The 15,384-nt window shown below is 39.7% G+C and overlaps 1 protein-coding gene across 5 annotated transcripts in view; it reads right to left on the reverse strand.

Annotated features, from left to right (window-relative positions):
* Window positions 1-15,384, reverse strand: part of MORF4L1 (mortality factor 4 like 1) — a 55,517-nt gene that overhangs the window by 8,670 nt on the left and 31,463 nt on the right. For 2 of the 5 annotated variants that reach the window (XM_011983724.1, XM_011983725.1), the window contains exons 2-5: window positions 12,393-12,439; window positions 10,095-10,162; window positions 3,275-3,361; window positions 2,165-2,245 (exon numbers count right to left, since the gene is read on the reverse strand). In XM_011983724.1, the coding sequence (XP_011839114.1) occupies window positions 2,165-2,245; window positions 3,275-3,361; window positions 10,095-10,162; window positions 12,393-12,439 (283 nt within the window). Of the gene's footprint in view, window positions 1-2,164; window positions 2,246-3,274; window positions 3,362-4,407; window positions 4,525-10,094; window positions 10,163-12,392; window positions 12,440-15,384 lie in introns of all 5 variants that reach the window. The other 3 variants (XM_011983723.1, XM_011983726.1, XM_011983727.1) reach the window with 3 other exon arrangements.

Consider the following 15,384-nt stretch of genomic DNA (forward strand, 5'->3'; position numbering starts at 1 on the left):
CATCCCCAAGCCAAAATGTTCCAAAAATGCCAATTTCTGAGCCAACATGACATTCAAAGGAAATGCTCATTGGAGCATTTTGGATTTTGTATTTGGGATGTTCAACAGGTAAGTATAACGCAACCACCTCAAAATCCAAAAAAAAGTCTGAAATATGAAACACTTCTGGTCCGAAACACTTCACACAAGGGATATTCAACCCATACACTTCAATAAGTCCCAGTAGTAAGAGACTGACATTCATGCTTCAAACATCTAGACTCAGGATCCTTCAAAAGACTCAGAAGCCAATGTGAAGAGGCTTCTACTGTTCAAGAATGGGAAATTTGAATTTTAAAGCTTTACTTCATATATTTACTCAGCCATTATTTTTGTAGTTGAAACTGCACAATACTGTATTCAAATACTTATGGGCATACTACCACTTGAATTTCTATGTAACTTAGCACAGTGATAAAGAATTAGTTATAAACTATTTGATAAAAATATCTTTTCTAAATAAAGAGAAATTGCTGCCTTTTAAGATATAATTACTATTAAATCTTAATGAAATACTACACTACAGTTTTACAAAGAACCAGATCATGAAAACATGTTACCACTTAATAAAACTATGAGCAATCCTCAAACAGTAACACACTTACTCCTTGCCAAACCAATTATCTTCTCACCAAAAGAGTAAAAAAAAAACAAAAAACAAAAAACAAAAAAAAAACGGTTTCAAACATCTCCAAATGCATTAAATGCTAGATACCTTCATTAGTAACACCTTTTTTTAAGAGGCTAGAATGCAGTGGTGCAGATCACTGCAGCCCAGAACTCCTGGCCTCAAGCAATCCCTCCTCCCTTAGCCTCCCAAAGCACTGGCGATGGCAACACCTTACTTTTAAGTAGAAAAGGCAGATCAATAAGTCTGGTAAGAAATAAAATGGCCTCTTAATAAAAATTATAATCTTTGTTTTTATTATTAACAAATACTTAAGAATACTTATTAAGTTACCACTCTTGTCATCCACTTTCAGGTACATCAACTTTTTTTTTTCTTTTTTCTTTTCTTTTTGTTTTTTTTTTTAAGACAGGGTCTCACTCAGTTGCCAAGACTAAAGTGCAGCCTTGACCTCCTGGGCTCAAGTGATCCTCACATATTGGCTTCCTGAATAGGTGGGACTACAAGCATGTGCCACCACCCCCAGGCTAATTTTTTTATTTTTCTGTAGAACCAGGGGCTCCAGATGCTGCCCAAGTTGGTCTCAAACTCCTGGGCTCAAACCATCCTCCTGCCTCAGCCTCCCAAAGTAGGGGAATTACAGGTGTGAGCTACCACACCATCCTACACAAACTTTAAACATACAAAATGTATACATGCACATGACTTTCTCACTCTAGGCTTCTTATCAGATGTTCTAAAATCTAGAGTTAACAAGAAGTAATGGTTTTGGGCCGGAAGCAGTGGCTCACGCCTGTAATCCCAGCATTTTGGGAGGCCGAGGCAGGTGGATCACCTGAGGTCAGGAGGTCAGCCTGACCAACATGGTGAAAACCCATCTCTACTAAAAATACAAAAATCAGCCAGACGTGGTCGCGCATGCCTATAATCCCAGCTACTTGAGAGGCTGAGGCAGGAGAATCACTTGAACCCGGAGGCAGAGGTTGCAGTGAGCACAGATCACACACCACTGCACTCCAGCCTGGGCAACAAGAGGGAAACTCTGTCTCAAAAAAAGCAAAGGTTTTCTTGGGGGTGAAGACGGGAAGGGCAGTTATTTGAAACCTTAACTTCTCACAAATTCTTACCATGGGTTTCACTAAAGTGGGGGTTAATTGGTATGTATTTTTAGCACTTGCCAGCACTTGCTTTTTACGTTTGAAAAGGCTTGCCAAAAATTATCTCAAAACTTATAACCACTAATACTATCTTTGTAAGAGAAAACATTACACACGCATATATTTATACACACAAGTTAAAGGGAGGGGGAATCTGCTGAGGAAAATTAAGCAATATGTATTTTAAACTACTTTAATGACCTGATACCTGAGGAATGGGATTCTTACTGGTTCCGACAATGTTCCAAAAGTTTCAATTTTCAACACAGTCTAACACATAATGAGTATAAAATATTATCTTCACATATAGTATGCAAAATCAAAACAAAGAGCTTCTTACACTTCAACATTTTTCTGTTGCAGACCAGATGTCTTCTTTCCTGGGGCAGCCCCTCTCATCTTCCCCTCTGCATACTGCTCCCTTCAAAAATAATTTCAGTAATGTCAACATAAAATGAGCATTTACATGAAAAAAAAAAAATTATGTCAGCCTGATTCCATTAGGAATTTATATTCAAATTCTGGCACCAAGTTTTTAACAAGTTGGACAGGGGTATTTCCAAAAAATCAAACAAAATACTCAACAAAGAGAAAAAGGCTCAATTAAAATCAATGTAATAAAAAGTGACTGTAATAGTTCTCATAGCACTGAAAATTCCATTTGCTTTGGAATTCACTAATCCCAATGTTTTATTTGTTCTTTTTTTTTTTTTTTTTGAGACAGAGTTTCGCTGTCACCCAGGCTAGAATGCAGTGGTGTGACCTCCGCTCACTGCAAGCCCCGCCTCCTGGGTTCACACCATTCTCCTGCCTCAGCCTCCCAAACAGCTGGAACTACAGGCGGCTGCCACCATGCCCAGCTAATTTTTTGTATTTTTAGTAGAGACAGGGTTTCACCGTGTTAGCCACAATGGTCTTGATCTCCTGACCTCATAATCCACCCGCCTTGGCCTCCCAGAGTGCTGGGATTACAGACATGAGCCACCGTGCCCGGCCATCATTTTAATTTTTTTAAATATACATTTCAACTTTGAAATTACCCTATAGATCATACAGTCTTACAGGGTCCCTTTTCCTGTGCTTTCAGAGATGAAAAACAGAATAGGAAATGCCTCATTTGCTTTCTTGTTTCCCCACCAAATTTGTCTTCCAGAGCCCCAAAAATAAGAAAGATGTTTACCAATGAGTTGACACCTATAGCAATTTCCAAAAACATTCTGCTGTTTTCTACCTAGATCTAAGGATAAGCTTAAGTAATGGCAGGTATGCTACTTCCTTTACCTAGAAATGGCCTGATTACTTGAAATCAAAGCTGTAACACAGCAGCTGAGAGGTACCAGAAATTATTTTATAGGCAGGGTAGCCAACATGATCTCCATTGTTCATTCCATGCCCAAAAATTAATCTACAGGCATTTCTCCTTAATATTCAGTTCACAAAACAAACTTACTGATTGGCTTTTTGAAGTTCTCGCTGTTTCTGCAAATTGGTGTCCACGTATTTGAGTACTCTGCTCTCTGGAACCCACTCATCCCAACTGAAAAAGAGGAAAGTTAAAATGTAACTCAAAAATACTCTGTTCTCCAACTTATTTTCTGAGATCCAAGAGGCAAGACTGGATTTCTCTGAAATAATTTGATGAACTAGCACTACAAATGTAGTCTCAACTAAAATGAAAATCTAAAGGAAGTCTGTTCTGTAAAAAGGAAAACTTTTTATTTTCAAAAAGCAGCATTCCAAATCTAAGCTGCCGGAGTCCAAAAGCAGATTATTCAAATCATTTTTAGAAATGGCTTAAGAGTTTGGCACTTAATGTAACATTCACTAAGTGATTAGCCTTATGTTATCTTAAAGACTTTAATTGTCAAAAATAAAGCACAGGAGTCAAAAACTCAGTTATTTTTAAAAATTAAAACCAGCTGTGTGTAATGACAAAGTTCCACATAGCTTTTTGTTTTCATTTCATTATGAAATGAGAACAACAGTACTTATCTCAAAAAATTGTTATGAGAATACATGTAAAACACCTGCGAATCCCTGACACAAACAACACTAAAAATATGTCAGAAACATATAAGGAAGTCTACAATACTCAAACACCAACTAGACTGGAACCTAGTCAAGTTTGTAAAGTATTAAAATGATTCGACATCATTCTTCACCTTCATTCAGTCACAAATGCACACACACTAACTTTCAAGGCTGATCAGAAAGCTGGCTTTCTAAATATTAGAAGGCAGAACCAACTCTCTTAAAAATGTTAAGGCATTCTGGCACTTCAAAAAGCTTGTTCAAAACACAATTTCTGATTATGTGTTTTTTCACCAAAAATGGCAAACAAAACTGTTATTTCTTAGGGAATGCTAAATTTTTTTGAGCAGTTAATCTTTTCTCCTGCTGATGGAGCTCCTTTAGTGACACAATTAGGTGTACTCTCAAGGTACCCAATTAAAAAAAAATTTAAGACTTTCTTTTGTTTAATGATTTCCCACCTCTGACCTCATATAATACAGCCAAAAGGAAAATAATAAAAAGCAATCCTGAACATGATTTCCTAGAGAAAATTTCAAAACATGCATTTACCTAGAGGTCAGGAGGGGGTGGAGTACTGAGGGAGCTCCTTCAGGAACAGGAAAAAGGGCTACAATATCCTCACGTGTCTTCAATGATTTTTCAGAGCGCCTGGGCCTCACAGCACTTCTGATACAGACAGCATAGTACAAAGTAATCTCAGTGACCAGGTGCAGAATTTGGCTTTAGCTTTATTAAGATTCATTTACAAATGGAATATTTAAGTGTCTGTGTCAACAAATTCCAATGAGGTTTGAAAATTTAGAAATCTCAATCATCTAGTATGTTTTTGAAAAAAGATTAACTGAAGTTTAAGAAAATTCCAATTTGGGGATTAAGGTTTTGTTGTATGAATTTTAAAAAGTACCCCACACAAGCCATTTTCAAAATGAGATTTTTGAGATATTTATGTATATGTGTGTGTGTGTATATTTTTTGAGACAGAATTGCACTCTTGTTGCCCAGGCAGGAGTGCAACGGTGCGATCTTGGCTCACCACAACCTCCACCCTCCTGGGTTTAAGCGATTCTCCTGCCTCAGCCTCCTGACTAGCTGGGATTATGGGCATGCACCACCACACCTGGTTAATTTTGTATTTTTAGTAGAGACGGGGTTTCTCCATGTTGGTCAGGCTTGTCTCAAACTCCCAACCTCAGGTGATCCGCCCACCTCAGCTTCCCAAAGTGCTAGGATTACAGGTGTGAGCCACCGTGCCTGGCCATGTATTTATATCTATTCCAATTCTCTCTAAATCAAAGGGAGTTAGCCAATTTTCACTTACAAGTTTCCATTTTAGAATGTTATAAACCCTTTCCCACTGATATAAAATGTATTTAAATAAGCAACTTGCTCTAAACACAAAGTTACTGTTAGAGTTTGCTTTATAGGTAAAGAGCTGACAATCCTTGCTGAACCAAAGAAAAATGAAGTGGACATCTTTTGCTCTAAGGAACATCACTACTAGGATAATAACTGAAAGCCAAACACTCGGAAATTTTTACATATAAGTCAAACATAAAAGAATTTCAGAATGTTTTCTTTTTTGTTAATACAAAGTCTCACTGCAGGCTGGAGTGCAGTGGCATGATCTCGGCTCACTGCAACCTCCACCTCCTGAATTCAAGCGATTCTCCTGTCTCAGCCTCCCAAATAGCTGGGACTAAAGGTGCGCGCCACCACACCTAGCTAATTTTTGTATTCTTAGTAGAGATGGAGTTTCACCATGGCGGCCAGGCTGGTCTTGAACTCCTGACCTCGTGATCCACCTGCCTAGGTCTCCCAAAGTGCTGGGATTACAGGCCTGAGCCATTCTGACCAGCAAGAATTTTTTTTTTTTTTTTTTGAGACAAGTCTTGCTCTATCACCCAGGCTGGAGTGCAGTGGCACGATCTCGGTTCACTGCAACCTCTGCCTCCCAGGTTCAAGTGGTTCTCCTGCCTCAGCCTCCAGAGCAGCTGGGATTACAGGCATGAGCCACCACACCTGGCTAATTTTTGTACTTTTGGTAGAGACAGGGTTTCACCATGGTGGCCAGGCTGGTCTCGAACTCCAGACCTTGTGATCCGCCCACCTTGGCCTCCCAAAGTGCTGGGATTACAGGCGTGAGCCACCACACCCGGCCCAAATTTCAGAATTTTCTAAAGGTCATTTGTGAGTGCAATTCCCAAAGTTACAATGATCCATGGTAATAACTGAAGGCCACTCAGAAAATTTTATATACAGGTGAAGCATAAAAATATTTCGTAATTTTCTTTTCTTTCTTTTTTTTTTTTTTTTTTTGAGAGAGTCTGATTGTGTTGCCCAGGCTGATCTCGAACTCCTGACCTCAGGTGATCTGCCCACCTTGGCCTCCCCAAGTGCTGGGATTACAGGCGTGAGTCATCGCACCCATCTAGAAGTTCGTAGTTTTCTAATGGTAACGTGACTACTTCCCAGAGTCACAATGATCCATGGGCAGTACTTACATAGACTAAATACACAACACGTTAGGTATTTGAATAACTCCTCCTCCTTTCAAAATGAATTTAAAGGTTTCTTTGAAGACTTCCTAAAGCTAAGATCATTCTTTCAATATTGCATATATTTATCTACACGCCAAGTCAACCAAAGACATTTCTGATATATTCCTCAATACATCTACAAAGATAGTAACAAATCTTAATATTTGATGCCATTTCTTAACTTTCCCCAACAGTAATTAATATGTGTCAAATTAGTTGAGAACAAAAAAATCTACACAAACCTATCATTTCTTTGAGTTACTGGACTACAATACACCAAAGAGGAAAATTTTTCGAAGCAGTAAAATCAGAAAATACAAAGCATTTGGTATTTTCACAATTTGTGACAAGCTACAAATGCCGCTTAAAATCCAGTCTTTGCGCTGTACACATCTATGTGTGCAATTTTATACAGGGTATCTATTGTATGTGAAAAAGAACTAAGCACAAAAGCTGTATTCAGTTACTAAGGTGAAATTCTAAAATAATTTTTTAAGGTTTTTAAAAATATCTTCTTTATTCTATTCCTTTTTCATAGTTTCCTTTACTTCGTTTATGTGTTCAATCTTTTTTTTTTTTTATCCTGAGTCTCGCTCTGCAGCCTAGGCTGGAATACAGTGGTGTGATCTCAGCTCAATGCAATCTCCACCTCCCGGGTTCAAGTGATTCTCCTGCCTCAATCTCCTGAACAACTGGGACTACAGGCATGTGCCACCACACCTGGCTAATTTTTTTTATTTTTATTTTTTTATTATTTTTATTTTTTTTGAGACGGAGTCTCGCTGTGTCTCCCAGGCTGGAGTGCAGTGGCCTGATCTCGGCTCACTGCAAGCTCCGCCTCCTGGGTTCATGCCATTCTCCCGCCTCAGCCTCCCAAGTAGCTGAGACTACAGGCGCCCGCCACCACGCCCGGCTAGTTTTTTGTATTTTTAGTAGAGACGGGGTTTCACCATGTTAGCCAGGATAGTCTCGATCTCCTGACCTCGTGATCCACCCGCCTCGGCCTCCCAAGTAGCTGAGACTACAGGCGCCCGCCACCACGCCCGGCTAGTTTTTTGTATTTTTAGTAGAGACGGGGTTTCACCATGTTAGCCAGGATAGTCTCGATCTCCTGACCTCGTGATCCACCCGCCTCGGCCTCCCAAAGTGCTGGGATTATAGGCTTGAGCCACCGCGCCCGGCCATTTTTTTTATTTTTAGTAGAGATGGGGTTTCACCATGTTGCCCAGGCTGGAGTCGAACTCCTGACCTCAAGTGATCCAACCACTTTGGCCTCCCAAAGTGCTGAGATTAGAGGCATGAGCCACCGCACCCAGCCTCAAACACTTCTTTATAATTTTTATTTGCTTAATTATAAGAGGGGTGTCTAGCTATGTTGCCCAGGCTGGCCTCAAACTCCTGGGCTCAACCTCAGCCTCCCAAGAAGCTAAAACTATAGGTACCACCATACTGGCTCTAAAACAATTCCTTTAAAATGCAGGAGGTGGAGGAGAGTAAGCCTAACCCATAAATTTGCTTTGTATTTTTCTCTTATATCCTTTATGGTCTTTCCCACTCATAGTATGCATAAAATTATTATCTTTCCTGTAGAGAAATGAGATTCTCCTAACACTCTCAACTTTATCTGGATATTGTCAGAATATTAACACATAAAATGTAAGTCTAATAGAGATTGAAATGCAGTTTTAGCAAGGCACTGTTTAGTAATAAAAAGCTATGAGATACACTACGAGTCACTATTTTCCTGTTTCCTAGATATTAGAATCCATTTAGTACTAAAAGCACAGTTTACTTTCACCAAGACAGTTTTCTCCATTATTTTCCCAACTTCTCAATATTTATAATACAAGTCCATGAGGCTGGAGTTACCTATCATTATTAGATATTACCTATCATTATTAGAAATAGATGTTATTGTTTCTTTTTAAAGGAGTCCAGGTCTTGCTCTGTTACTCAGGCTAGAGTGCAGTGGCACATCATAGTTCACTGCAGCCTCAAACTCCTGGGCTCAAATCATCCCCCTGCCTCAGCCTTCCAAGTAGCTGAGGCTACAGGTGCGCACCACCACATCTCACTGATTATTAGAAATACTTTAATTATCATTAACTGGGAAAAAAACCCACAAGTTGTCAGGATGCACTTCTATGCATTTCAGATTTCTACCTTTCCACATTTATATTAATGGAAGTGAAATGTCTAATAAATTCTCAGCTGAAAACATCTGATACGTGAAAACAACTTCCTAACAAAGAAATAAAATTAACTGGGTTGGTCACCTAGATAGAGTACTATATGAAACAAGACCAAAGTCACAGGGCCAGTGAACTTCACAGGGAAAAAAAAAAAAAAAAAAAACTCCTTCCATAGTAACAGAATACTTATCAAATCAGATGGCACTGCTCCCATGGTAAACCAGGTACCAGAGCCTGAGTCAGGTGACACAAAGCCTTAAGTTACTAGAGGGCAATTTCGCAAGAACAATACTAAATAGCAATGGCAGTGCTATCTTTGAAGGACAAAGCATCATTAATAAAACGTAAAACCTCCCACAGTAAAAATTGCAAGTCTTTTAATTACAATCACCAAATAGGAGACTTGGGTAAATTTTTAGACAGGGTTATTTGTGAGGCCCAAGGAGAAAAGTCTCATCACTGAAAAAGAGCTCCACTGGATGGACATTCTAGAATGTGTTCAATCTATACCCACTGTCCATTCCTGGAAATAGATCAGTAACATTGGTGCTTTACATACACACACACACGCGCGCGCACACACACACACACACACAGAGGCCGGGCACAGTGACTCACACCTGTAATCCCAGCACTTTGGGAGGATCACCTGAGGTCAGGAGTTCAAGACCAGCCTGGCCAATGTGGTGAAACTCCGTCTCTACTAAAAACACAAAAAATTAGCTGGGCATGGTGGCGGCTGCCTGTAATCCCAGCTACTCAGGAGGCTGAGGCAGGAGAATCGCTTGGAACCCAGGAGGCGGAGGTTGCAGTGAGCCAAGCTCACGCCATTGCACTCCAGCCCAGGCAAAAAAAGTGAAATTCCATCTCCAAAATAAAAAAAAAGGCTTAACTCTTAGGGGTGAGAAATTAAGACTCTATAATTGAATTTCTGTGTTAAATCATGCTAAAAAGTGGGTCACATTAAGTTATTTTCTGTCAACACTAAATCATGTTTCCGAAGTTCAGAAAATGAGTTGGTAAATTCTGTCTTTATTTCTCAATGAAGCAATCTTTATCCTTTCCCCTTTTCTAGACAGAAAACCCAACTGGTTTTCAGCACAGCTGCTTGAAATAACATATATAATCAATGTTTGTGGTAAGGCCAAAAAATTCAGGCCATCCTAAAAACGTACCAAAACCGGGGGAAAAAAAAAAAAAAAACAGAAACAAAACAGAAAAATGTGATTGCCACATTCAACCAGAATAATTGGTTGACTATATGACTATTAGGTATTACACTGGCACATCATAAATACTCCCAAGAACCAAGTATATTTAAATTAAAATGGCTCAGTACCCTAATTTCCAATAGTTTTGTCACACTACAAATGATTCACCCTTGCTTCAATATATATTATATTACATTAAAACTGCAGAAGAATTGAAAAGCATATGCTTGTTAAGCCAGTCCGTGACACAAGCTATCTTGTTAATTATAAATAAAATTGTAAGATCTAATACTCACTTTTTATTCCAACCACTGTAATGTATAAAGTATTTCACTTGTTTGTCCTTTATGGCAACCTTTACACACTGAAATTCAAAAAAAAATAATAATTCACTTAGAAATTTTTTAAAGAGATACTACCTTTTCAAATCATCCTTCAAAGACACTCTACACAAGCTTTATGGTGGCCTAAACAAAAGGACTAAGAGAACACTATTTAAGCTTGCAGAATACTCAAGTTACAAAACTGCAGATTACTCACAAAAGGTCCAACAAAGCTGAGAACCACAAGCATAAAAGGTCACCCTAAATCTTTAATCAATGGATTACAAAAGCCATCCAAGGACAGCTAAAGAAAGCTATGCTTGTGTTTTCTCAGTCTAATTAGCCAGGAGCTATATTTATTTCAAAAGCAAATTCCTCTAAAGTAAAGTCTTTAAACTATATTATAAAAGAACTTCATTGGCTTATGAAAGGCAGTAAACGGACCTGTTTGAGAAAAATTAAACAACTTGTAAAGCAATGAATTAAAAATACTTCACATTTTTCTTAAAAGCAGCCAGACAAAAGGAATTATTAGAAGCAAGTCATTAACTATGACAAGTGATGACTAACTGGATTTGGATTTAAAAGTCTTTAAGAGAAAACCAAAATAACCACAACAGTTTAATTTGTTTTGATAGCTTCAATTCAAAAATTGTTCACCAGAGTGTCAGCTGCCAGGAGAAAACTCAGCCAGTTTAGTAGAGTTTGCCAAACATTGATACACAAAAAACAACATTCGGGATTAAAATGATTAACAGGACACACAATTTTTTTTTTTTGGTAGAGAGAGTCTTGCTATCTTGCCCAGACTGATCTCAAAACTCCTGGCCTCAAGAGATCCTCCTGCCTTGGCTCCCCAAAGCCCTGGGATGACAGGCTTGTAAGTCATGGCACCTGGCCATGAGCCGTAATTTAGCACTTATAAACTGTATAAACGTTATATCATTAAGATATATGTACATATACATATACTTAGAAATTCCTGACCATCTCCATACATCCAAATTCAGCCATTTTAGGATTTTTTTTAAGAGAGTCTCCCGCGGGGTGGCGGCTCATGCCTCTAATCCCAACACTTTGGGAGGCCAAGGCGGGTGGATCACAAGGTCAGGAGTTCACGACCACCCTGGTCAACATAATGAAACCCTGTCTCTACTAAAACTACAAAAATTAGCTGGGTGTGGTGACTGGCCCCTGTAATCCCAGCTACTCAAGAGGCTGAGGCAGGAGCCGGGAGGCGGAGGGGCAGAGGTCGCACAACTCCACTCCAGCCTGGGCGACAGAGCAATACTGTGGCGGGGGGTAGGGGGGGCAGGCAAGCGGGAGAGACAGTCTCGCTTGGTTGCCCAGACTGGCCTTGAACTCCTGGGCTCAAGCAATCCTCTAGCCTCAGCCTTCTGAGTAGTTGAAACTACATGCATGTGCCACCGCGTTTGGCTCTTCAGAACTTTAAAAACACACTTCTGTGTATTTAGAGCACAGGAAAAAAAAAAAGTAGTGAAAATGGCTAATATTTAGTCAGAATTGTCTGACACTTTATAATTAAGGCTATTTTCAGACACATATAGCATAAAACTATTCAAGAATTTACGCAGAAATTGCATAAATTAAACATACTGTTTTGTACTTTACGGGTTCATTTTTAGAGCTACAACTGTTTAAGGTATAGTCAAGTCTTAAATATTTTTACTAAAAAAGTTATCAGAAACAAAATACTGTAACTTTTTTTGACTTTGGAATGCATTCTCCTGCTTACCTTCAGCTAAATGTAAAATCAGTTTTTAAAACTTGAGCACACTCTGATACAAAAGAAGCCTCCCAGGATTCAAATTTTGCCACACAAACCAACAATCAAAAGTTAAATGTATTTATTTTTAATATTAGCTTTTACTTTTAACCTAATATAATTAGCTCAATGCTTACTCAGCATATATTTACTTTTAAAAGTAACTTGAACAATGTTTTCTCACCAAGTCATTAACCATAAAATGCTATTTTTTTCCCACAACCCATCTTCCCCTTCTAACACTCCCCTCAAATGCTACTTCCAGATCGGTAAGAAAAGTGGAAGAGAGTAGCAATGTTTTAATTTATTTGAGCCACTAAGCAAAACAATAAAAATCCCAGAAAGATGAAGAAATTTATTAACTACGAACCTAAAACAGGCAACTCTCTTACTGAGGCAACAACAAAACACTGCACTTGTATAGTAAACGGTCAGATCTAACCAGTAGTTTTAGCCAACTTCTCCACAGAAAACAAGTTTCATACCTTTGCTTCATAAAGAAGAGGCCCATGAAAGCACAGCACTCGCTCACCTGTAAAGGGAGAAAAAGTACTGGATTAATTGTAATTTCTTCTCATCTATAAGATGATTCACACCTTAGAGAGTCATCACACTATTATTAGGGTATTCCTAGCCAAATTAGGAAAAGCCGGGACAGCTATACAGAGTACCACTTTGGCTCAAACTTCAACCACACCCTACAACAAAAACACCGTTGGTATCCAATGGTAAAAACAAAAACAATTTATTAGCAGGTCAATCTACTTAAATAATTAAATCATCTATCAACTGTCAAGCACATAGGTAGAATCTCCTGCAACGCTGTCAAGGTTGGTTGGTTTTAACTGTACATCTGAAAATACAGTTATTTAAAGATTTCCTCATCTGGTTTTCTAAGTTGAGGACCTTTATTCTCCACTTGTATATCTGCTTCCAACCCTTTTACTCAGTAAAATACCCTACAAATTAAAATATCAATACACATCAGAGATTGGCTGGATGAAGGGGTCTCACTATGTTCATTCCTCAAATGTGGAATGATGTTCTAAGTGCCAAGCTGCTTCAATGAACAAAGAAATGAGACAATAAAGCCTAACCTTTGGAACTTAACAGTCTATGTTGAGCCTACTCGCAAGACTAAACAAAATGTCAGGACCTGGAAGTCTTGGAAGCAATTCTACGCAGTACCTCAGATTACATCTGACTACAGCTGAAAGATTTTGCACACATTTTCAGTCCACTTGGTTTCAACAGACCCACGGACAACTGAAATACCCAACAATGTCAGCTCTTTTTTAGCTCTAAAATTAACAGAGCAGGCATGACAAGGTGGCTCACGCCTATAATCCCAGTACTTAGGGAAGCCGAGGTGGGTGGATCACCTGAGGTCAGGAGTTTGAGACCAGCCTGGCCAAGAGGAGAAACCCTATCTCTTCTAAAAGTACAAAAAATTAGCCAGACATGGTGGTGTGTGCCTATAATCCCAGCTACTCAGGAGGCTGAGGCACAACAATCGCTTGAACCCAGGAGGTGGAGGTTGCAGTGAGCTAAGATCGTGCCACTGCACTTCAGCCTGGGTGAGAATGAGACTCCATCTCTTACATACATATATACACACACACATATATACACATATATACAAACACATATATACACACACGTATATATACACATACACACACACACACACACACATATATATCACCCGGACGTGGGGGTGCACACCTCTAGTCCCAGCTACTCGAGAGGCTGAGACAGGAGAATTGCTTGAACCCAGGAGCTGGAGGTTGCAGTGAGCAGAGATCACACCACTGCACTCCAGCCCGGATGACAGAGCAAGACTCTGCCTCAAAAAAAAATTAAAATTTAAAATATATTTTCAAACTATGTATTTTCAAGCCTCACCAGAGACCCATATTACAAGAATCTCCCAGAGCACGACCTATTAACTTTAATTCTTGTAAGTGGTTCACTCTATAAAGAATCACTGCTAGAGGCTGCTGGACCTACGCAAAGCATTTCTGCATTAAAGTGGAGATTGGAAAACAGGGAGATCAAAGACTTCTCCAACAGCCCAGGAACAAGAACTAAAATGGTTAAACCATACTGCTAGTAACAGCGCCAAAGATCAGATCAGATCTGTGTTTCCTAATCTCACTCTCCAGGTACATTTTAAAGGCACTCTGAAAATGGCCTACCATTTTTTCCCCCTTCCCTGCTGCTGCCAGAAAAAAGTGCACTGAAACGGAGGCCCTCTGACCTCCATTCTAGCCAGAGGCCCTAGTATTCTGCTGAAAAAATACACAGCGCTGAGGAGTATGACCCAGGACAGCAAATGCTCCATCTCAAAAACAAAACAAAACAAAACAAAACAAAAAAAGCATTTCCAATGAAAAACCAAGTCCACTGCAAAGAAGTCACTATGCCTTAAGAAATGCTTATAGAACATTCAAATAAAAAAACTTTTTTACAAGTTTACAAGAATCATTAAAAACACTATTTCTCCGCCGGGCGCAGCGGCTCGCACCTGTAATCCCATAACTTTGGAAGTCCGAGGTAGGCTGATGACGAGGTCAGGAGATTGAGACCATCCTGGCCAACATGGTGAAACACTGTCTCTACTAAAAATACAAAAATTAGCTGGGTGCGGTGTCGCGTGCCTGTAATCCCAGCTATTCAGAAGGCTGAGATAGGAGAATCGCTTGAACCCAGGAGGCGGAGGCTGCAGTGACCCAAGATCCGCGCCACTGCATTCCAGCCTGGGCAACAGAGCAAGACTGTCTCAAAAAGAAAACAAAAACAAAAACACACACAAAAAAACACTATCTCTCACCACTCTTTTTTCTACCATTACATTACTCTGGAGAGTTTCAAGACGATTCTGTTAGCATTCATAAAATATTCCTTTTCCCTTGCAAGATATTCTCTGATCATCTTATAAATAAATTTTTTTTTTGAGATTGAGTCTCGCTCTGTGGCCCAGGCTGGAGTGCGATGGCACGACATCGGCCTACTGCCACCCCTGCCTCCTGGGTTCAAGCGATTCTCCTGCCTCAGCCTCCCGAGTAGCTGGGATTACAGGCGCCTGTCACCACGCCCTGCTAATTTTTGTATTTTTAGTAGAGACTGGGTTTCACCAGGTTGGCCAGGCTTGGTCCCGAACTCCTGACCTCAGTCTCCCAAAGTGCTGGGATTAGAGGCGTGAGTCATCGCGCCCGGGCCACTAAAATCATTTTTAAAAGGTGGTTATACAATTCCATTTTAAACACAAGTAGAAAACACATCTGGAAAATAATGTTAAGTACAGAATCTCTCACATAGCTTTCAAACCCTTACTTGGGGATATACCTTGGTTCCTACCTTTCTCCAATTACACCACTTAAAACAGCACAAGGGGGCCGCGCACGGTGGCTCAAGCCTGTAATCTCCGCACTTTGGGAGGCCGAGACGGGCGGATCACGAGGTCAGGAGATCGAG

Source organism: Mandrillus leucophaeus, unplaced genomic scaffold, assembly GCF_000951045.1.
Source record: "Mandrillus leucophaeus isolate KB7577 unplaced genomic scaffold, Mleu.le_1.0 Scaffold254, whole genome shotgun sequence".
In the NCBI taxonomy this organism is placed as follows: domain Eukaryota; kingdom Metazoa; phylum Chordata; class Mammalia; order Primates; family Cercopithecidae; genus Mandrillus; species Mandrillus leucophaeus.